Consider the following 24,398-nt stretch of genomic DNA (forward strand, 5'->3'; position numbering starts at 1 on the left):
ACTTCAGTGAAAACAGTAATTGCCAAGAAACTGAATGCTGCCACATGTCAAGTTGTGGATTGTACAAGCACCCAGTTCCTCAGCACAACTCCTGAGGGTTGTATGACAGGATGTGACAACTCAACACAGAATTTTAGGAATTACTCACCGGGCTGCAGTCACAATTTTGGTTGTGTCCATGCAGAACCAGGGCTGATGCTGAATGCTTCCTCCAGATCAGCTTGTCAAACAAGTTATTGAGGCCAGGAATGAGCCTGAACTCTGCAATCATTTTATGAACCTAGGAAAAAAAGAGAGGTACAAAGTCATTTGCTGCAGCCTCAAACACTGATATAACGTGGTCTGGAAACAGATGGGCACAATTCTGTCATTCTCTGCCAACAGAAGGTGAATTCTTGTACCAAACAGCAAGTGTGTGAGTTAACACTCACACCCACCATGGTGTATTGTTACAGTAGCTTCCATTTGGTGGACAGGGAGGGAAAACAGACATTTTGGGAGCTGTTTGCCAGTGCTTGTTAGCCAGTGTTCCTCTGGAAGCAGCTTTGGGCAGGGGGAGATGACTTAGAGCACATTGAAAATGCATCTGTACCCAACAATTGTGTTACACAGCTAAGCTGTGAATGTTCTGCTGCCAGTCACCCACGGAGTGTCCTTGTCCTGTCCCTTTCCACTCCCACAGCTGAAGCTCAGGAAGGCCTCTGAAGACAACACAAACCTTCAATATGGGTGTTGTTCAACTGATCTGGGCAGGAGCTCTGAGCAAAGCTGGGTCCAGCAGGAACACAACCACACTCCTTCAGGTTAAGGAGAAGCTGAACTCCTCAGAGAATGATCAGGAGAGAAGAAAATGCTAAAATACTTGGGTTTATTTATCAGTCTGCCTGCCAAGCTGGGACACAGCACATCATGACGTGTTTGAAACAGGGTTACTCATGTGAAAAAGCACCTAATGTTGGTGTGAGCAGCTGTTAAATACCTTCAGTCCAAGCTGTGAGGCTTCTCATGTAAGCAATTTGGAAGGTGAGGAATAAGGGAGATACCAAGTGAGACTCTCATCAACTGTAGGGCTAGGATAAGCAGTACTCCTTGAGTGCAAATGAAAACCACAAGACTGGGAAGACCAGCAGGCTGCAAAAATTAAAGTGCCCAGTGCACTAATGGACATATTCCTTAAAATCAATAAACAAAATGACTTAACAATAACCCAGATTGTCCCCAAGATGCAGCATTATAACCAGCAGCATTTCCAGCAGGTCACTCAAATTTGTTCTATCTACTCAAATATCTGAATGAATCCAAAATAGCTGAACCTGATGCTGTTTTACAAGTCTCCATTTTCTCAGTCTTATTTGCATCGTAGCTGATGGCCTTTTTGCATTCTTCCTGGCTGTAGCCACCAGCTGCCCCTTCTCTGTGGAAATCACATTCCTGCTGCTGGACATCCCAAGCATCCAACTCCTTCCCACCTCATCCATCCTCTCTGAGAGACTGCAAAGCTTGGAGTTCTCTAGTGCTCCAGTATTTTAAAATGCTATTGGACACTCTGATCTCGTCACAAACCTCCAACAAAACCAGCTCTGAGGAATCTCTCCAAACAAAGAGCTCCCTGTGTTCTCCCTGTCCCTCCACGGCCAGCGTGGCACAGGCACAACAGGAGGAAGCCAAGTGTGTGAGCTGCCTGCAAGAGCCTCAGCCCTCACTACAGGAGAAGCTCTCTCTGTTCCCAGTTTTAACTCCGGAGTCTGCTCCCTCTAAATGACTCATCCCTAATTTCAACTGTGTCTTGTTCACTTTTTAGTTTGCTCAGCTCAAAAGGTTTCACCTTACAGGAGCTGCATGACAGTCACTGCCTTTGCATCACACTTTCTCCCAGACCTCAAACTCATTACAACTACCTGGGGATGCCAAGGCAATCCCTGCTCTATTTTTATCCTTCAAACTCCTTGGATTTTCTCCTACTGCTGCCCACCTTCACATGAATTGGCCTAGTGCTTTCTCAGCACTAAAATATGAGTTCCTGCTGCGTGCAGCGTGGCTCCTTACAACAGGAGCAAGGAAATCACCTGGTGGCTTTTCACCCCAGCACAGACATGCAGGACAGCCCAGGAAAATATAAAAGGGGAGTGATTTAGGGTGTGACCATAATGAGAAGGAAGCAAAGGCACAGATATGAGACAAACAACATTTATCCCCAAGGGTGAGCTCACCCCCGAGGTGGCAGTAAGTCACTGCTACCACAGTTATCAATTCATGCAAATTAACCAGCAATCAAGTTTACAGCCAGGATTTGGAGTAAACAGGTTGAACTGGGGGAGCTGCACAATACTTCAAGCAAATGCCAGACCACTGTGCTGCTTGCCACGGTTGGACTGAAGCAGCTTTGTGATGTCCTTTAGAAATTCCATGAATCCAACCTAAAACCAGTAAGTCCTTTGGCTGCTTGGACTGGAATCCCAGATCCTGTGCTTTTATTCCCTCATGGAAAAGGGACACCACCAAGCAGCTGCAATGCTTGCCAGTGAAAGGGCTACTGCAGACACTGCTGTCCCTCACACTGGAGCTTTCCAGTGAGAACAGCTCAGCTCCAGTTTTCATCTGCCTGGCTCAGGAAGGGAAACAGAGTCACATCTGCCACACAAGTTTTATGCAGATAAAGGAATGAAAGATATGTGTTTCAAAGGCAAAGGATTTCACAAAAAAAAAAAAAAAAGAAAGAAAGAAAAAAAAAGAGCTAACTCTGGACAAGAAGTGTTTGGGAATGAAGTAACTCAAATCTTTCAAGAGTTCAATACCAGTCCCCCTTCATCAGTCCTGCCAGCTTTATCCTTAGTTTTCCCATCTGCACAGGGGCAGAGAGAGCAGATGAAGGATAAAGACTTGTTTTCCCAGGAAATTAAAAAATAAATTCAGCTTCAAAGCTAGCTGTTTCAGCAGCATATTTTCTGCCTTGTCATATCTGACAGGAACACACTGGAGCTGACCCAGGGGGGGAAGGAATCCAGCTCCCTGAAGCAGTGGCAGCAGGATGAGTGCAAGCTGTTTCTGCAGTATCTATAAAACTGCATTCCTGTGGTGAAATCAGGCAAGGATGAATTTCTGGCTTGATATAATGGAAAAAAAAAGTCCTCCTAACGGATCCACGTTCTGGTAGTTCCAGTTATGCTTGGGCTTTGTTTAAATTTTATTTTATGCCCAACAGAAACAGCGTTTCTAAAAGGAATGACGACAGTTGCTTATGGTAGTGATTGTGGTTTCTGCAACAATTGCTTGTTCCCTCTTATAGAGAATCTATTTATTTTTAATGCCAAGTATCCATTTAGAATCCTTGAATGGTTTGGGTTGGAAGGGACCTTAAAGCTCATCTCATTCCACCCCCTGCCAAGGGCAGGGACATCTCCCACCAGACCAGGCTGCTCTAAGTCCCATCCAACCTGGCCTTGGACACTCCCAGGGATGGGGAGTCCACAACCACTTTTGTAGGTTCGGAGTGAGCAGGTTAGTTATGTTTGGAACTGCACTACAACTTCTATTTTAAAGTCAGATCAAGAGACTTAAGAGATGAGTGTTTGTGACTTTGATACAGTGGGAGGTCACCAGCAAAGGCCAAAATACTCAAGATAAATGCGCTCAAGCAACTGCCCCCCAACACAGCCACTCCTGCCCAACACAACAGCCCTTCAACAACTCACACCAATTTGGCCCTCCTGGTCCCTTCCACCCACACCAGTTTGGCCTCCCAGTCTCCAGGGCACGTGAGTGCTCCTGCTGTTCCAAGCTCTGCTGAGCTGAGCAGACTGACAAAGTTGGAAACCTGTCAGAACTGCACCAAGGACTGCTTTTCATTTCCCTGCTCAACATGCTTTTGACCCATTTAAATCAAACCACAGCCAGGCTGCAGGGACTGGTTCTCCATACGCCTGTGTGAGGCAGGGAATAACTTTTTTTTTTCCGTTTCAAAAGGAAGAAAGGCAGAAGGAACAGATGAGTGGGGTTTCCAGGCAGTGACCAGTGCAGACAGCACTCAAGTGCATTCTCTCAGCTCAGAGTTTACCAATTTGCTCACACTCAGCCAAGACGTGGGAATCTGCTGCAAAAATCACCCACTCACACCACCCCAGAGGGTTTCCAAAAGTGAAAAAGCAGCCAAGGAAGGGGAAGGTACGACCTGAGCACTCGGGTCCAAAGGCACATCAGCTGCCTGTGTGACCCCGTCCCAGGGCTCACCTGATTCCTCTGCCTCCCCATGAGCAGCACACACAGAACGTACAACACCTCCAGCTTGTACATGATCTCGTGCATGATCTTCATGGACTGTGGAAGCTGCGTCCGTGTCGAGCTGTTGGCCAACCCACTTTCATCTGAAGACTCTGGACAAGATGGGCAAAAAAAATGTGAGCCTGAGGCAGCTTCAACAGCAAGGATTTGTTACAGTTATTACTTTTACACCAAACACTGCGGGTGTAGGACCAGCCCCTCTGCTTGGATCTTCCTCTCAGCTAAAAATAGCGATGTACAGTAAGCAACCAATTTAAATCGCAGAAGAGAAAAAGAGAATATAGCTGGAAATTTAGAGATAAGCTTTTAAAAATTGTTTGTTCATCATAAACTAAATGACCTAAAATAAGTAGGCTCACCTAAATGAATTAATAGACTACTGCACCTGAACATGGCAGAAAATGTAATGAAAGCACGGGTTGAGAGATCAGAAGCATTTACTCCTAATACACTTTCATTTCATACCTCAGGAACAGTATTCTTAGGCCACAGTTAAATAATTTTCATAACTCTATGCAGAATTACCCTGCTAAGGGCAGAAACAGGAGTTCTAAGCACTTTGAGTTTTACAAGACATACTCTGCATTTTTGTAATAGCAAAGGGTGAAGAAACAAACCACACATGTGCTTCAAAGCATTTTCCTACGGTTGTATTAACTGGAATAATTATTTTTCTCCAATTACTTACTCAATTTTGCTGAAGCTAGAATGCCTTTTTAAAGAAGGGGCCACTTTTACTTGGTATGAAGCACTCAGACCCAAAGCCATCAGCCAAAGTTTTAGAGGAAAATGCTGGTGAAGTCACTCAGCTCAGAAGGGTTATTTTGTCTCTGCAAGGAGATTAGTGCTGAGGATGTACAGCATTACAGGGTTGTCTAGGCATGCAAAGGGCACAGACTGCTGAAGGACATTTCCTACCTATTCTGCTGACTTTAATCATGAAAAAATATCAGTGCTATATGAGAACAAACTGGGAATAAGACCTAAATGTTGATATTTCTAGTTGAAATGAGTGGCAAACCCTGGAGAAGGTTAGGATGGAATGCAAGCCAGGCACCTGTACTGCTCTGCTCTGCCTCTTCATTTGCCACTCTCATCAGTGCATCCAGAACCAGTGCATTGTCCAGCCAGGTGTACCACTCCTCCAGCTCCTGGAGGAAGCTGGAAGTACCTGTGGTTTCAGACACTTTCCGTGTTGCCAGTTTGCACAGTCGCTCTATGAAGCCTGGAATATTCAGAAGTGTAGCTGAAAAAAAAAAAAAAAGAAAAATAACTTTATTACTATTTAAGATCAACACAGCAGTCATCAAATCCTCCACACCACAAGGTACCAAAGCATCTACATCGAGGATATAGAAGAGTACGGCTAAAAAGATCTGATCAAAAAGATCCAAAGATGGAAGAAGTTAGTGCAGCGAGTTTCATATCCCAGGAATTATTCAGTGCTGATTTCCTGTCCACAGTGACTCAATATCAAGGAACTGATCTGGCTGAAAATTAAGCTGGCAGAAATAAAGCAGCAGCCCTTGGAATGGGCAGCTCCACACCCCCTTTCCTCTGTGTGATGCTCCTCCTTCATTTCCCCTCCTGTGGTGTTTGTCTCACAGCAAACTGAACCGGCTCACTGGAATAGCTGGGGGGAAAGCCCTCAGCTTTTTAAGTAATGGTTTCCTGAATGAGATCATCAAGGAGCAAAATAGATGGGGAATACACCAGAGCAGCCCCAGGTTTGAGGGTTTTAATGGTGAAACTCCACCCTTGGAAGGAGCAGCGCAAGGACAGAAGTCACTGCTTTGCAAAATGCTTGGGGAGCTGCATTTTGCCCTCAAATTTTACAGAATAATTTAATTACAGAACCTGTTTATTAAAGATACATAGGTAAGGCTTTACTTTGCAGATGCAACTGGAAAAAGACAAAGAATTTGGCCATTAACATTATAAGAAATAATTTAATCTCTGAAAGGATTAGTTCCCTGATAAAATTCTTAAAGTAGAATATATTTTATAATCTCAGAATCAGTTTCTAATCGTGCACACAAAAAAATGATTACTTAAACATTTGCTAAGTTCAGCTCTGGGGGATCCAAGCTTATTAAGTTCAACTGATTGAAATTAAACTTAGTACCCACACCTACCCATACTTGTCCACTGCTCTTCACAAGAGAACTCTGGCTATCCCAGGGTAGAAAACACACCCACCCCATTAAAGTTTCTCAGCTGCTGTATTATGCTACTCACCTCTCACTGGCTGCTGGTCTCACATCTGCTTCAGAAGCCCAAATGCTTTTCAGCACAGTAAGAGCTGAAAACAGCAGATTCTACATTTGAGGGCACTTCAATTTAACTTTTCCAACTCCCACTGATCCTTCTAGGCAAGGCTTTTGCACTTGAGAAGTACTCAGCAAAATAAGGAAACCTACACTGTGCCCTAAGTTAAAGCTGAGATCAAACCCACGGATTTCCAAGGCTGTTTTGGTAACAGTGGGCAACATAACTAATATTAAACACAATTCCCTTGTTGATAAAGGCAGACATCTGGCTCAACACAGCACCAGATAAAATCAGAGAGGAACTGCTCCAACAGCAACCACCCTGCACACAGTTTTAGTTCAGAAATCAGTCTTTTAAGGAGGACACAGAATTACCAAGAGTTGCCATGGACATGACTGAGGCATAGAAAGCAAATCCAATTATTTTAAGCCACTCAGTTCATCAGAGAGTGCTGAAATGACAGAAATTAACCCACCTAATTAGCAACATCATATCAACCCAAAAGCTACAAAGTAAAGTTCATTAGCAGGAAAGACCGTTTTCCAGGAAACTGCCTGAGGGATCAAGAAAATAAAGAAAAATGTTCTGTAAGACACAACACTTTCAGTATCCTCCAGAAACATAAGTGACACTGAAAAGGGGAAAATTGAGATTACTATGGAGATTACTGTGATTTGTTCACAGTGTAACAATTACCTTGATTAATCTCAGCTCGAGAAGGACCCAGGTTTTTTTTCTGCTGGGCATTTTTGGCAAGAAGAGTGTGCTTGTCATCACTGCCCGTGTCGAGCTCAGAAATGGTGACAGCCAGGATCCTGCAGAAGTTTGCCAGCTGCTGCTGGTCAAAGCTGGACACAAGGCTGGCCAGGTTGGGAATATCATCCAGTTGGATCATTTCCTGGAGGAGGCAACACCAACTGAGTCACACGTGATGTTCAGTAAGTGAACACAGACACAAGATCCTCCCTGGGGAGCTCTGTGGGTTATTCCAACGTTAGGAAAGGAGAAGAGTCTGAAAGCAGCTGGGATTTACAACTGCTGTACAGATATCCACATTTTAAAGGCTAGATATTTGCAAAAAATTTGGGGGCCCTTTTTAACTAAAAACCCCACAAACCAATTTAATACATAAATAACGTTCGGGTATTAAAAGTTTCAATTTTGCTTTCCACTTCTGTATTTTCTTTGAAACTCCCAGATAAGAATCACCTTTCAGATTACTTTTCAGTTGTTTCATCAAAAGATCTTTTTAATAAAAAAGAGGCTGAAAACCATTGTCAGAAAAACACCATTTTTGTTCAGATAAACCAAGCTTTTTTCTTATCTATTTCAGGAAGTACATCTACCTCAACCTCGCTCCAAGTACAAAAGTATCAAGTTACAGACTCCTGACTCTCTCCACAAAATGCACAGACACTGCTCATTCAGGGTTTTCCCAGGGTTACACCTTTAATATTTTATTTGCATCCCATCAGAGAACTCAGCTGTAATGATGATGGCAAATAATTAAAAAAAAACAACACCAGTCTGTGCAGAAGACTGAAGTGTCCTGTTTCCCCAGCCTACAACTTGTTTGAGAGGTGACAAAGCCCAAGGTAAGAGAGAAGGACGGGAAGCCCTTCCAGATGTCATGAGGACAAGTATAATGTGTGAAGGGTAATCAGAAGGCAAGGATGAAAAATTACTTTATATGAGGTTCATTTCCTTTATTTGAAACACTGGCTGTACTTTAATGACAGTGAGGTACTCAGATGATGGGTGCTCATCCTCTGAGCTATGGAAAAGTAGCGCAAGGATGACTCCACGTGAATAGTTTGGCTTCTGTATGAGATGTGATTGAAGTTAATGACCACTGTGAACAGTCAAGTTTCAAATAAACTACAAGTGGGACTGGCAGCTTAAGAGGACTGTCCTCAGCTCTTTCCTCTACTGGCCTGAAAAGCCATGCAAATAAATCAAAGAAACCAGCAACTAACCTTTTTAACTCCCAGGATATCTTCAATGAGCGTTGCAGTTTGCAGGAATGTCTTTTTGTTTGTCATCAGTGTAAACAGGAACAACACGAAGTCGTTTCTTTCTGCCAGTCGCCTCGTGACTCCTTCCGTCTAGAAAGCAGCACAGACCCGGTCAGAGCCCACCCTGAGGAGCCCCACGTCACAGCACCTGCAGGACACAGCTCTACAGATGGTGTGTCACTGACCCAGCTACCCCTGATACCAGGAAAAGTTGTGTTTATGGCCACCAAAACCATCCCCAGTCCTTGTTTGGAGTTAACATGAGCCTGCAAAACCGACAGGCTCTGCGATGAGAGGCTTCACCTCAGAGTTGTTTACTTGCCTGAATCAAAACTCAACACTGCCTGCCTGGCAACACTCCAGAGAGGCTCGTCTCTGCTTTCCCATACAAATTGTCACCAGCTCCATGTCATGGCAAATGCAGCCACTCCTCAGCCCTCAGCACCACTCTCAGCCTGAGCCACCCAAATGCAGCACTGGCCTAAATAAACCTGGTGATGAACCCAAAAGTCACACTGACATCTGAACTTGAGTTCAGCACTAAATTTAAGACTGCCTTTAATGTTCTAATCATTACAGACAACTTTCATGCTCTGAGCTCTGCTGAGAGCACAGCCAGGAACTTAAAACTGCCTCCTCACTGCCTGCAAAGCTGTCTGCTGTATGTGCCTGGCATATCACCAGTGCTCACAGAACTACACTGGCTCAGATAGTTCCTCAATATCTACACATTAATACTGCTCACACACCACTTCTGTGATCCTGCACACTTCCCATTCAAGAGACAGCAGTAATACCAAAGTGAATTAAAACAGCAGCTACTCTAAAATTTGCAAACTTGCTTCTCAGCATTTCAGGCTATTCACAGTTTGCAGAAGTAGCATTACCTGTAGTTAAAAAAAAAAAATATCTAAGCCAAGAAAAAAGCATCCCTTCTCTTCCCTCTCCCATGTGCGCAGATCCTCAGCAGTGAGACGTGATTGTGTAAGACTCACACTCTGGAGATTAGGCTGATGTCTTCAGAAGAGCTCCAAGCCACCAACTGCCTCTCTTTTTTTTTTTAATTTTTGTTAAACAACGTTCCCTGGGTTATGGCATAATGAAGTGTGTGATGAAGTAAACAATCCTGAGGATGTTCCCTGCATGCATAATTGGAGGCCTGTGCTTTTAGCTACAGAATCTTAATGACAGGGTATTTCCACAGGCCTTTAACCCAGCACCTTCCCTAGCACTGCTCTGCCATCCACAGAACTGAACTAAACTGATATCCAGGACATGAAGGAGTTGCAGGATCAAACTTGAAACACTTGGCCAGCACCATTTCTGAACAAGACTAGCTGCAGCTGGGGTTAACAGGGATCTAATTCCAGTTTCAAATTTTAAGATGGAGCTCAACAACGGCTGGCATGGCTTTCCTATTGAAACACAGAGACAGAAAGATCCAAACCAAAGGACTTAAACTTGACTGAGAAACTGCGTAACACATCAAAACATAGGGTGGTCCTGTATTTAATTGAAGGAATTTTCACATAAAGCTTCAGAGTAAGTTTAAATTACAGTTAAGAGTCTATATGTTGTCTTTTGCAGCAGTTTTACTTACACACAGACACGTGTTGTACAGTATGCTGAGACAGTCCTTGATGAGGTCATCACTTACTGCAAAGGAGAGAACAGTCAGTCACCAGCCTGAGGCTGCCAAGGGACACCAATGCCAAGGAGTGCCATGGAAAGCTTTAAAATGGAGGGGAATTTCAGGCTGCTACCTCACATCACATGTGAAAATACCCTGGAAGAAGCACTCAAACTGCCAGGTTTAGACGGGATACTGGGGAGAAATCCTTCCCTGTGAGGGTGGGGAGACCCTGGCGCAGGTTGCCCAGAGAAGCTGTGGCTGCCCCATCCCTGCAAGTGCCCAAGGCCAGACTGGCCAGGGCTTGGAGCAACCTGGGCTAGTGGAAGGTGTCCCTGCTCGTGGCAGGGGGTGGAACTGCATGATCTTTAAGGTCCCTTCCAACCCAAACCATTCTATGATTCTGTAAGTCTTTACCTGACCCGTCCACATGTTAAATTATTTTGTGTGGGGAAAAAAAAAAAGGACAGTTCATGCAGTTTTCTTCACACAGCACCTGGGCTCCGTAAGAACAGCTCACCATCTGATTCACTGCACATTTTAATATTTAAAATATGTTTTCAGTACAGCCCAACAACAGCTGCCTCTAGCTCAAGTTCAAGCCACTTCACCTTTGAAGTTCCCTGGCTGAAGGGCACAGAGTGCACCAGGACAGTCCCTCTCCTCACAAGGGCTCATGGAACCTGCAGAGTCACAAACAGGGGAAATGAAAACACTAAAGCAAAGCTGCTCCAGCAGGAAAGTTGTGCTGAAGCCACTGCACCCCCTTGGCAAAGTTCTCCTCGCAGCAATGTGGAAATGAGTCAGGAGAACAGCACAATTTTTATCTCACAAACCTCTGTGGCTCCTATTACATAAACAATGTTTTGTGGCTTATTATTAAAAATTGCTCACTGTAGCTGTAGCCACAGTAGCAATAAGAGTTTCCACGGATTGCAGATTTAGTCCTTTGAGTGAGGGATGTTGTGCTGTGTGTAAGAACCCTCTGGAGCTGTGTGACTATCCCAACAGGTGACTATCCCAAATCCCAGCACGAATCAGTACCACGGAGAACAAAGAGCCCAGTGATTCATTCCTAAATGAATCAACAGGAAATTGCTGGTATGGAAAGAGAATAACAGAAAAACAGAACAATTTCTGTCTGAATAAGAACACAAGGAAAAATTGAGGGGAAAAAAAAAAAGAGATAAAACATGCAATTTACTTACTTTTCTGCTTCTTTTTCTGGGTAATAAGAGTTGGTCTCATGAGAATTTCTACCAAAAGCTGTAATGATAAGATAAAGAATTAAAGGAATGATCATTTAGATACAAATACCAATTAATTTGTCAGTGACAAAGTCAAACCTGGACTTGTCTCTGCTGAAGTCACAGAGGTGGATAATGGAGGCTCTACAATCAAAACTCCACTGGTGTCAAAATCACACTGACAAAAAATAGTTGCATTTACCCTGAAGAAACAGTAACAGTTGTACAAAATAATCTCCCACTGGCAAGTTTTAAAGAATCTGAGCCTGCAAAGAATGTGCCTTCACATGCCTCCAGATAAAATCAGGAATGGCTATCACACATCTCCCAAAACAGGGAACCTTTAGCAATAATCTGCAGAGAAAGGTAAGTTTTGCAAAGGTTTTCCCTAAATCTTTCTGGCCTTCAAACGTATTTCAGGTCTAGACACAACGGAATTTAGTTGCTTCAGATTTTAATCTCACCAACAAAAAGCTACTGCTTGTGTACATCACCTTGATCTATACTTATTATATATTTACAGATGTTGCCTCATTTCTATTTAAGGAATGTAACAATCAGTTTTCCAGCACTAGGACTGTGGTCCTGTTAAATGCAGAACTGACCTTTAGTTGCTCCAGTCTATACCACTGGTTTGTCTTAAAACATTCTGAAAAATCAGCAGTTTATTTAAAAATGAGAGTTAACCACTAGAAGCAACTGATAACTCCTCCCAGTACTGCAAAATGCTCCTAGTTTTAAAATTCAGTTTAAAACTGTCAGCAGCAATGTAGGCACCACCCAGCTGATCAATAAACTTTAAAATTTACTACTTGCCCTCTTAGTCCCAGCTTAATTTTGCCCTTCTTTTAATGGACTACCCACCCAGACACAGAGGAAGCCACTTGGAGGCCACATTTTAAGCACTGACAAATAAATAAATAGGAACATACATTTTCCACCAATATTTGTAATGGTAATTGTAGCATCAGTAGGGTAGAGAAAAATGGCTGCAGCAGTAACGCAGAGCTCATATTAATGGCTCCTGTTTTAGGAGGAGAATTCACACCTCAAGGTTTGGGGTTTATGTTTTCTATGCTTTAATGTCGTGCGGCAGAAGGCATGGAAAGGGAATTATGAGATCTTATTGCTTGGAATGGAGGTGCATTCAGGTATAAAATCCAAGAGGCTTCATCAGTTCATGTGTTTGCACTCTCAGGACATATTTTACATGGATTCATATAAAGGGAGGACAATGTGGTTTTGTTCTTCCTTGATGTAAAGGCTGTCAGAATCCAAAAATATTATTAAGAATATACTACCATTATATCATAGAGAATACACTGCAAATTTAGGGTGCTTCAGAGTTACTCGTGGTTCACAGTCCAAAATAGTGCAAAAAAATCAGCACCAGCAGGTCAGACTGATTCCCTTTCAAGCCCCAGAGCAGGATTTTTGGAAACAAACAAACAAAAAAAAATCACAGCACTGGATTCTACCACTGCCTTTAACCACATTAAACCCACCTGTATCAGCCAAATCTCTGGCCACAGTACCAGGTAATTACAGCATATCTGATATTTGCCATCTCCAGCCCAAGGCGAAAAAAAAACAACCAAACCCCAACTAGCAAAAAAACAACTCGCCCCCAACACACAGAGATTCTGTGCATTATTGTTGTTGAAATCATTCCTACAGGAAGTATTATTATTTTCCCTTAAAACCAAAAGGGAAATTCAGAACATTTTCAGAAAGTGTTCTAAATTGCTTGGGTAGCTGAAGACTTTTGTCCTCAACTGACAGCACACAGGCAACTAAACCACTGCTCCTTTCAAACCAGCACAAACACCAGTTTTACTTAAGTAAAGGCATGCTAAGTGTAACAAGAAAGAAGCAGCAAAAACTGCTTAATTAGATAATAAAAAAAGGGAAGAAAAAGGCAGAGATGTCAATTAATTCATCAGAAAACACAAATCATGCATTTCTGATGGAAGCCAAGATCCCAGAGTAAGTCATCATAACACTGAATAAAGGGTATTTCTGTAACATAGAATTAAAGCAAATAAACAAAAGGATAAATTGCCAGAACCTCAACAGAAAACTTAGAGTTCTTTAAAAAAAACTTTTCCATAGATGAAGCAATAAACACAGACAACGTGGCTAAGAGTGTCCTAAAAAACTGCCACACATCCCTCAGTGGTAAGTGAAATTCCCACTGCTCTGGTTCCAACCGTAGCATTTCATCTCACAATTAGGAATCATTTGAAACTGTTTTCATTGAGAACTAAAGGCCTCCCCTTTGTAAGGTAAAAAGACAGACTGAGTGGAGAAATATCCAGGTTTTCTGGCTGTTTATCATACAAGAAAAAGCACACTTTTTTATGTGATACCTTGAAAAACACACCCCCTTCGTATTTGGGTTAACAGAACCAGGCACAACTCCAATGCTCAACATCAACTTGGTAAACTCATTCTGCAGCTTGCATTTAGGAGCTTCAAAGGGCTCAGAGACCTCACCGAAGGGATTTCTCAGGGGCATGATTATCATGAGGAAATGTTTTGATACTGTTGAAAAAACACACTCACATCGACTCCTCCGAATAAGTCGAACGTGTATGTATTTGGGAAAGTGGACTCTTGAGCAGCTTTTCTGTCCTCTGTAACATATGCCATGGCTTCCATCGAAAGAAGGGGAGAAATTTCCTGCATGGAGTAAAGAAAAAAAATAAAAAAATGAAGAAATAGTTCAAGAAAAAAACTGCCCACGATCTGTGTGACCCACTGACTAACCATTACATGCATTCCCAGCTCTTACCTACCAAGCCCATCTTCAGACGTATTATCATGCAAACAGCTTCAAAAATTAGTTAGAATTATGATCACAGTAGGCAAAATCGTGCCTGGCTGTAGGAAGGACAGTGCAGGCAGTACCTTTAGGATGCTTTGGCACTGGGAGAAGTCGCTGTTTGGGTGGCTGTGCTCATACAGCTTCTGCAACAGCAAGGGAATCCCATTCCATTTTGCTTGCTTATCTCTTTCCTTTAACAAGGCCTCTGTGATCTGCAAGGGAGGAACAACATAATTCCCATGTGTCCAATGCTTCATAAGCAGGAAAATAACCTTATCACCTCTCCCATATCAGCAATAGAATATCATGGAAAAATAGCTTGCTGTGGAGAGTGCCACTACAAAATCCAGCACCTCTTTCCATGCAGCAGTTTATTCAGGACTGGAAGCTGCAGAATTTCACAGTATCTGAAGCAGGACAGGGCTTCAAGTAGATTTTGTCATTTAGAGCACTTCATCTCATCCTGTATTTTTACATTGATCATGTATGTTAAAATGGGAACACATTAGTCTCTAAATAATCCCATTAGTAGCACTCCAATTGACAGGTCAGTGAGGGAGGAACTGGGTGCCCTTGCCACTATCCCAAATTAAATTATTCTAAGGTGTAGAACACATTAGCTGGAAAGGCTTCACTACTTGAAATGAGTATTTCCTCAGCCAAGTCCCTGAAGCCGTTATTGGTCACAGCACTGACCCAAACCATGAAGACTGACAAGCAACCTCCAGAAGAAGACATCAAAGGTACAGAGGAAATTCCCTTCTGTTATAAATGGAGACCACCAACCAAATCAGTAGAACAGCAATGCTGGCTGAGAAAGAGGTTGCAGCCAAAAAAAAAGGACACCTTGGCATTTGCTATTACGCTTGTCCAAACTATCTTCAACTTTGTCCTTCTCACCAAACGATAAAAAAAAAATTCTCTATTATCACCACTGTATTTTACACCTGAAAAAAGAAATGAAGAAGCAGCACAAGACTAAAATATTCTGCTTAGAATCCACAAAAGATGTTTTGAAGCTCGAACACTTCCAGGTTAACACCAGCAGAAGCTGTAAAGGAGGAACTCTTTGATAAAGTTCACCATCCAGTCAGTGCTGACCAAAATTTAACTCCCTCTCTTTATGATATTTCAGAAGTACCTACACCAACCCCCAAACAGGGAATTATTCTTGTACAGAAAGGTAAAGCAGACAATAATTACAGCCAGTAGGATTTCAAGGCAAAATTTAGAACACAGATAATCCTGACTTGGAAGGGACCCCCAAGGACCATCCAGCCCAACTCTGGCCCTGCACAGACACCCCAACAATCCCATCCTGTCTTTCAGAGCGTTGTCCAAACACTGGAGCTCTGGCAGCCTTGGGGCCGTGCCCACTGCCCTGGGGAGCCTGTTCAGTGCCAACCACCCTCTGGGGAAAAACCTTTTCCCAGTATCCAACCTGACCCTGCCCTGACACATGTGTGCATCTGCTCTTACTCCTAGGCCTAAACCTCTAAGCTATTCTCATTCTGACCCTTCCTGGGGCTGAATGAGTTTCCCTCCCTCCTGCTTAAGTGTTCCTTGTTAATAATTAACAGCCAGGAAATCTCACTCATTGTTTCAGCCAAGACATCCTTCTCAGATACACCTCAGTGTGCAATTCCAAAGGGCCATTCAAGTCCTGATTAGACAATTATATGCAAATATACCCCAATTTCTGACTGAGAATTTAACCCTTTTCTCTGCCTGTTATACAGAAAGACCAGAAAACTGATGCAAGCCCATGAAAACTCAGCCTGGCAATGTAGCTGCTGTGGGACCCCATCCTTCCAAGCTTCCCAGATACTTAAAGGTCTTTTCCTGATGGAAGACCTAAATTTGTGGGAAACTCAGAACTTCCAGGCTCTTGAAGTGTCAGTTCAGGTATGAAGTATCAAGTTTTCTTGCTACAAGGGGTGACTGAAGCAGCATGAGCAGACCTGGGATATAAAGTCAAAAACGGGGGAGACATTTTTACCTTTTCCCTGCTTTCTGACTTCTGCAACAGAGTAATCAACCAGCACTGCTGGAGAATGACACAGAGTTTCCTTCTGAGGAGGAGAAATAACAAAGGGGCAAAACCAGAATGTCAAAACGACTTCTTATCGTTTGGACTCCAGCTCAGCTCCTCTGAAGTCACAGATTCTCGTTTCTCCTTGTGATTCTCGGCACAGAGGGAGCCAAAGGAGCTCTCCACTACCCCATCCCGGGTGTAGGAGGAGCACACAACCCCAGGGTGGGTGGAGGAACTGGATTAATGACTGGGTAAAGTGCAAAGAACACACAGCAAAATGCCAGGGAAAGAGTCCAACCCTGGCTCCAGCTGATGGGAAGATACCTCAGGCAGAGGTGACGTGCTTGGGCTGCAGCTCAGGTTCCAGCAGCACAGTTCAGTATCCAAGTGCTCTCTGGAAAGGCCAAAAGCCCTTAATTGACATTAAAATCTTGTCCTGGGCTAAACACCACTTCGTTAATCTCACATACACTCTTGGTTTGGGGCAGGATCCATCCCCACTCCCATTTTTGTACTCCCTGTCCTGGGCTTCCAGAGGCAGCCACAGGAAAATCTTTCAGAGCTGAAATTCTGAAGGAGTGAAGCAAATGTTTCCTTGCTCTCATCATCTTTTAACTGCTTTCAAAAGTAAAAAAAAAAATAAAAAAGGCAGTTTTTCTTTCTCTTGATTTAACATGTCTTTGGTTTCATGGCAAGCTCTGGCTTGTGGTCCCTGTTCTGTGTTTATGAGGCTGCCCTGGCTCGGGATATTTCCATTGTGGCCAGGCAGGATTTGCCAACGCAAAGATTTTGGATTCTCTGAAGGGATTAAAATTCAATCCGACTGTATGGAGCTGTCTTTCTTTACAGCCAATTTGGTTAAAAGCTGCATCTCTCCATTTCTGAACCAGCAGCCAGCCAATGGTTTTCATTTATAGACAAAGGTGGTTTTCTTCTTGGCTCTTCCTGGGCAAATTTTACTGAATAGTCATCAGTAAAATGGGTTCCTTTCCTCTGTAAAAATTTTTGGTGTCATCCAAGCAGGGTAAGTGCAACCCCAACACTGATTTCTCAGAGATTTTGTTCATTCACTGAAAAATTCTGGATAAAATACCTGAAATCTTGCACACAAAGCTTGAGAAGTTGGGTACTATCCAGCAAAGGGGAGGCAGCAGCAGTCCAGCTGGAAATGGCATCCACACCTGTGGTTTCCTGGATTTGTTCCCCAGCCAGGTATCACCACCTCCCCAGGGTCATCCATCCATCCATCCATCCATCCATCCATCCATCCATCTCCCCCCACTCCAGCTATGCCATAAAGCCATGGCAGTGTGGATTTGCTGGAAGGGCAATCAAAGGCTTTCCAGAGGATTTAAGAACAGAGTTAAAATTGTGTCCTCAAGCTCATCCATGACTGCAAGGTAGAGCAGACTAAGAGTTTTCTTTTTAAAGGCTCCTAAGGAACTGGCCTAGAATTTCCAAGATTACTGATGCTACTACACAGTTTAAAACAACTTTTGTGAATAGTTTTTCTTGGAAATATAAAAAGAGCTGAACAAAGGCTGCACTCAAGTCTAAATATTTCTTGAAATGTCTTTCTAATCCTCCTGTCTTTTAAATCTTTTAAAGATCACAGAATCAATCATAGAACAGATTCACGGAATGTCCTGAGCTGGAAGGGACCCATAAGGACCATCCAGTTCAACTCCTGGCCCTGCACAGACACCCCAACAATCCCACCCTGTCCCTCAGAGCGTTGTCCAAACCCTCCTGGAGCTCTGGCAGCCTTGGAGCCGTGCCCACTGCCCTGGGGAGCCTGTTCAGTGCCAACCACCCTCTGGGGGAAGAACCTTTTTCTAATATCCCGCCTATCACTCCCCTGACAGTAGCCATTTGCAAGATGGTCAGTAAATAATTACGAATAATACCTGAATCTCCATGAAGTTTTATGTTTTTACCTAAATCCACCCCTTGATCAGTTTAGTTTCCCTTTCATTTCTCCCCTCTGCTCATTCTCCAGGCACAGCCTCTCCAGCAGCAGCAGATCATCCCTGCTCTGTGCCCCTTCCTCTGCCCAAACATTTGTTCCTGCCCTGAGACCTCTTGCAGCTACAACTGCTTCCAAGTCCCTTCCCCTTCCAGTGAGGATTTTCCTGCCCATCTGTGTTCCTGCATTCTCATCTCCCTAGAATGTAAACCCCTGATTTTCCAAACCTTTTCCTCCCCTTTGTGGTCAGGAACACGTCCCCGTGTCTTCCCAGAGAACGTGACAGCAGCAGAAACACCAGGAGCTCATCCTCCCCTTTGCTCTCCAGAGCAGGGAGAACAGTTCCCTGATAAAATTCTGTCTCTATTTCACATTTTACCCTTCAAACATTTCACTGTCTAGCTGAGCACTCGCTCCAGGAGGGTATTTGCTGTCATCTTTCGAAAAGCAAAAAGCAGTGACTCAGGTGTCCAGGCATCTTTGCAGCTCTAAAGAATTCTTGCTGTGACAGACTTCACAGCTATGACACATCAGCTGTGAGTTTCTTTTAATTCCATTTTGCATTGAAACCATACATTAAGGTTGGAAGTGCTTTTAAAAAAAGCAGAGTTTTCATTCTTGGTATTTTCCACGACCACTTCTAAAGCACGTGTTTAAATGTCCTCAAAGTTTCCAAGCAAAGAGGCACAAGATTATGGATCTTGAAAAACAGATGCAAGCATATTGTCTCTATGTATTTTTAATAAAATTGAAGCTTTTCCAGATCCTTTCCTTCAAGCCTTTCAGGCTGTACCTTTAAAAACAGGAAACCAATATTTGTGCAATTAAATATTTAATTTTCCTCAGAACATTAATAACTTAGGAAGTCATCTCTGACAGGCTGCCAGGAGAACGATTATTCAAGATTTTGGGGAGTGCCCCATCATCCCAGCTCATTATTACATTTTCCTTTCCAGTTGTTAACAACCATCCATCAGCCTGGCTAAGCTGTCTCCTTCCTCACACAACAGGCTGTAACCAAGGTAAATGACCTCCTCCCAAGTTTTCCTTCACTGCAGGAACACAAGTGCTGGCCTATGGAGTGATTCTGGAAAGAATTCCAAGGAAGAAGCTGTGGGCCTGCAGCTCTGGGGCAGAACACCATGGTTAGTCACCAGCAGGGGCTTTTGCACAGAGCTCTGATCAAAAACATGTCAGAGCCCCCCAGACATTATTTTTTTCATAAAAAGAAACTCCACCACTGATATCAAGCCAGAAGTCCATTTAAGAGCACTTATGTCCAACCTCTGTCCAGCTCCTTGATTCTTCCAGTGCAGATCAAGTTTCCTATACCTACTGTTTCTCCATCCTCCTCAGCCCCTCTCCCTTCTCCTGCCATCCCAGAAGCCAGGTATGAATCCAGGGACACACTGTCCTAGGATAAAATCTGCCACAGCTTCCAGGCAGGCCTAACCCTCCCAATGACTCCCAAACTACAGCTCTACTCGCCAGGACTGGAAGAAGAGCTGGTCTACCAAGTCAAGGAACAGGTCCTGAGAATCCCAAATCCCCACAACATTTCCAAGAGCAGGACAACTCCAACACGAACCTCTGACACCAACAGCTCTCCAAAACCACTTCAGGATCTACCAGAGCTATTAATGTTTGCTTTGATCATCTTACTCTCAGAGAGAAATAGATCAACTAATAAGTGAAATTATGTTAACTTCTCACTGAATACTTTTCCTTGGAACTGCCTAAGTTTCTTCTTTAATTCATTTTGAAAGAAAACAAAACCTGCAGGGATATCTAAGGAAAAGCAGAGGGACATGGAATATCACAGCTATAACACTCCTCTTCCCACTCATCTTCAGCCACACAAAAAAATAAAGACTATTCAAGTGCAACACAACCACTTTTTGAGCACTTCCAGAGCTCTGGGCCCTGTTACATAATAAAAGCATTTCTAGGCTTTCTAACACTCCCTCGCTGTCCTCTCCTGAAGAGGCCTAAGCTTGCTAAGACCCACACAATTAGAGCTACTCAAGTGGATTATATTCACGTGAATGTTGTTTTGGCGGTGCTGTTTTAAGGAGGAAACAAAAAACTGATCAGAAAACAAAATATTTTTCTCAGACTTAGGAAGCTACTTCAGCCTGTTGATAACCTGCAAGGGCAGGTTGGAAATCTGGGTGTCTGAGGTAGAAAATGATTTTTTTTTTCCTGAGTGGTAGGGACTATCCTGCGAAGGGAAGTGTCTATTCCTAGGGATAGCAGGGTACGAATTACAGCTGGAAAAAAGAGGTTTGTTTTTTCCATTCTGATTGTTTCAGCTAAGCCTTGGCAATCCTGTGAGGGTGAGAGCAGTGCTGACAATCAGCTCTTGGGACTGCACCAGGAGCGTGTTGGTTTGCCAACAAATCCCTGGTTAGTCCATTATTACACTGCTCTGTCTACAGGGATTCCCATAGCTGCACCTAAATATCTTCTGGTTTCCTGCTGTATCCATGTTTTTCACAGCTGGCTTGCAGCAGATGAAGTGTGTGCCCTCTTGCTAACGGGATTTGAGCTCGATCAGCTGACCCAAAGTGTTATTTTGCCTTCAAGGAACAGCAGCACAAGCCCCATTAGAGTTTGTTCCCTGTGCCTGTGACACACAGCACAGCTGTGACCAGAGAGGGACAACACACCAGCCCACTCACAACCAGGATTCCTCCTTTTTAGAGAATGTGTGTCACTTCTGGAAAGTTGATTCATCAGCTCCTGCAAAGCGCCTTCCACTGGCTCTGTGGTCAGTGCAGGGCAAACCCCGGCCCAAGGTTAAGCAGTTTGATACCAACCTGTGTCCTGGGCACCAGCTGATGCCCGAAATATGGATAAAATGGATATAGGAACAGATAATGGCAATATACACTGAAATCTGATTTATCCATCAAACTTATTATCACAGAATCATTTAGGTTGCAAAAGACCTGCAAGTCTAGCCTGTGCCCGGCCCCCACCTTGTCCCCCAGCCCGGAGCACTGAGTGCCACGTCCAGTCATTCCTGGGACACCTACAGGGATGGGGACTCCACCACCTCCCTGGGCAGCCCCTGCCAATGCCTGAACACCCTTTCAGTGAAGAAATTCTTCCTGATATTCAGTCTGAACCTCTTCTGGCACAACTTGAGGCCATTTCCTCTTATCCTGTTCCTTGTTCCCTGGGAGCAGATCCCGACCCCCCCACAGCTCCGCTACCCTGTCAGGGAGTTGCAGAGAGCAAGAAGGTCCCCCCTGAGCCTCCTTTTCTCCAGGCTGAGCCCCCCCAGCTCCCTCAGCTGCTCCTCATACGACTCTCTAGACCCTTTCCCAACTTTGTTCCCCCTCTCTTAATAATTTATTATTAATAGTAAAGGAAGGGACCAACTGGCAAGAGAGCTGTGGCTCCTGGTAGGTGAGTACAGCAAGAACACCCAGGGATCCAGATTTCAGAGCCTCAGCTGACCTCAAAACTGCCAGATATTCAGGGGGCTGCTGCTGTCAAAAATGTTTTTATGTCCCTGTAAGATCAGAGGGATGAACTTTCAGATGTAGGTCTGTCAACAGTGATCCTTCCCAGTTCACAGATAAGCCCCTACTTTCCCTATACAAAAATGGATCTTGAGATCATCTAAAAATAGTACACAAAGCTTTGTTTAAGGATAAATGCCACTGCTGCCCACAGCAGGCACCGCAGCAAGGAGGAGTATTCCACAATCTCCCTGAATTAATATCTTGAGAAGGGTTTACCTTCCTCACAGGATACCAACAGTGCAGTCCAGGCAGCACATGACCCAAAACTTCCTTCCAGAGGACGGAAAAAAGAGCTCCAAGGACATTCCCCTGACTTGCTCTAGACCCCAACAGAGCAGCCTGGAAACCTGATCTGCTCTCAGGCTTTTCAGGAGAAAAGGAGTTGAGAAAGGGTTCCCACACTGCCACTGAGGAGTGAACTGCAGGAAAACTGGGAACATTCTGTTAAAAAATAGAACTTAAAAAAAAAAAAAAAAAGGAAAGCACCCAAAACTGCCTCGTGCTTCTTTAAAAGCTACATCAAAGTGTTTTATATTTAGATCACCTACAAACAAAAAAAATGCCGCAAGGTAAAAGTACAGAGACACGTAATTTATAAAGTCCAAACTCACTCAGGGAGTTGTTGTTTCCCCTCCCTTAGTCTAAAACTGAATCATAAAATGGTTTGGGTTGGAAGGGATATTAAAGATCATCTCGTTCCACCCCCTGCCATGGGCAGGGACACCTTCCACCAGCCCAGGTTGCTCCAAGCCCCGTCCAACCTGGCCTTGGACACTTCCAGGCCACAGCTTCTCTGGACAACCTGTGCCAGGGCCTCCCCACCCTCACAGTTTTTTTCCTAATATCTAACCTAAACCTACTCTCCATCAGTGTGAATCCAAAACGAAACAAAACCCCAGCAACCAAAAACCCACCCCAAACTTGGGCATTTCGAGGAGGAAGATGCAAATAGCAGAAGTTTCCTTGTTCCTTGATTACTGTAAAAGCTTAGTTTTTACTTCAGCAAATTCATAAAAGCCCCAAGTTAAAACAGCAGCACTAAATTTCTCAGGCAAACCAAAGCCCAGACTGGAGGCACCATGCTACAGATACACAAGTGCACAGGCTTGGCACAGGTTTATCTGACTGAAAGTGCAGAACACGAAATAAAGAGCACAGAAGTGGACAGGTAACTCAGGGAGACAATATCTGTCCAAGTGCTGTGCGAAATCCACTCCTAAAACAGTCCCACAGAGATAACTTCCTTCAAAAGAGTCAATACAGGATTATATTCATGCAAATTATTTACTTTTTCTCAAGGATTAACCAAACTAGTAGCTGAGCAAGCAGCACGATAAGGACAAAAGAGCTGTAAGAAATCACCTCCTGCTCTTTTACTCATCTCTGCTACAGAACGAGGCACATTCATGATGAACAAACCTCCTCTCAGTAATTCCTCAGAATCCTTGTTAATCAAAGAAAAGACTGTTGTCTGCACTAATAAATAAATTTAAAGGTGTCCCAACTTTTATTCCATTTGAACTCTTTTAAGCTAGTAAGCTACATAGTAGAGGTTTTATGGTTACAATAGTTTAGCTCAACAAATCACCACCCAAATGCAAGTTCTTTATCCCACATTTCGGCTTCCAAGCCTTTGCACCATTTCGCATTTAATCTGCGAAAATAAACGACAATTATTCTCCATAAAAAAAAAAAAAGAAATTAATAGTCCATTATCTGTGAGCAGCCTCTCAAAAAAAAAAAAAAAAAAAAAAAAAAAAAAAAAAAAAAAAAAAAAAAAAAAAAAAAAAAAAAAAAAAAAAAAAAAAAAAAAAAAAAAGAAAAAGGAAAAAAAGAAATTAATAGTCCATTATCCGTGAGCAGCTTCTCAAATAATAATAAAAAAAAAAGACCCAGCATCAGCACGGGGCAGGCACAGGCCTGGGCTGAGGAGCCGATCCCATTTCCCAGCATTATGAGCCGGGAAAGGCGACAAATACGGAACCCAGACCCGGAGCAGGAAAAACCACGGGGCCGAAAGGTTTTTTTTCTTCTGAACCCCAACACCACGAGGCCGCCTTTGTGCAGGAAATACACCCAAATTTCCACGCCGCATTGTTCCGGCACAGCAGCAGAAGGGGGGCCGGGAACGGCTCCTTTTTAACAGCCCGGAAAACGCCCGTCCTGCGAGGCTGGGAGGACGGAGGAGGAGGAGGAGGAAGGCAGGGACACATCCGTGCGGAGGGGACACCCCTGCAGCCCCGCGGCGAGGCCGGGAGGGCTCCGGGGAGCCCCCGGCACCCCCCGAGCGGGCCCCGCCAGGCCGGGCGGGCTCCGCAGAGCCCCGAGAGAGCGCCGTGCTCGGCCGGGAGCTGCCGCACCCCCCAGGCCCCGCACACCCTCCCCAACCCTCCCCAAGGCCGCCCTTACCTGCGCCCCGCGGGTGAGCCCGCGGCCGCTCAGCTGCCCGCGCCGCAGCTGCGACACGATGTTGGTGGTCGCGGCTCGGGCCCCGCGGGCGCCGGGGCCGCCCCTCGCGATGGCCGCCATGGCCCGGCTGGGACCCGATCCGAGACAAACAACAAGCGCCGCCTCGGGCCCCCCGGGGGTGTGTGTG

The 24,398-nt window shown here is 44.2% G+C and overlaps 1 protein-coding gene across 1 annotated transcript in view; it reads right to left on the reverse strand.

Annotated features, from left to right (window-relative positions):
- TRPC4AP (transient receptor potential cation channel subfamily C member 4 associated protein) overlaps positions 1 to 24,346 on the reverse strand; it is a 35,618-nt gene extending 11,272 nt beyond the window's left edge. The window contains exons 1-10 of the mRNA XM_027883345.1: positions 24,212 to 24,346; positions 14,352 to 14,480; positions 14,007 to 14,123; positions 11,403 to 11,460; positions 10,165 to 10,220; positions 8,526 to 8,654; positions 7,246 to 7,447; positions 5,336 to 5,524; positions 4,228 to 4,370; positions 149 to 280 (exon numbers count right to left, since the gene is read on the reverse strand). Coding sequence (XP_027739146.1) covers positions 149 to 280; positions 4,228 to 4,370; positions 5,336 to 5,524; positions 7,246 to 7,447; positions 8,526 to 8,654; positions 10,165 to 10,220; positions 11,403 to 11,460; positions 14,007 to 14,123; positions 14,352 to 14,480; positions 24,212 to 24,331 — 1,275 coding nt within the window. The 5' untranslated portion in view covers positions 24,332 to 24,346. The remainder of the gene's footprint in view (positions 1 to 148; positions 281 to 4,227; positions 4,371 to 5,335; positions 5,525 to 7,245; positions 7,448 to 8,525; positions 8,655 to 10,164; positions 10,221 to 11,402; positions 11,461 to 14,006; positions 14,124 to 14,351; positions 14,481 to 24,211) is intronic.
- Positions 24,347 to 24,398: the final 52 nt, after the last annotated feature.

The sequence above is a fragment of the Empidonax traillii genome, unplaced genomic scaffold (assembly GCF_003031625.1).
Source record: "Empidonax traillii isolate 1590-97213 ecotype Southwest subspecies unplaced genomic scaffold, ASM303162v1 scaffold124:size1682992, whole genome shotgun sequence".
Taxonomy (NCBI): domain Eukaryota; kingdom Metazoa; phylum Chordata; class Aves; order Passeriformes; family Tyrannidae; genus Empidonax; species Empidonax traillii.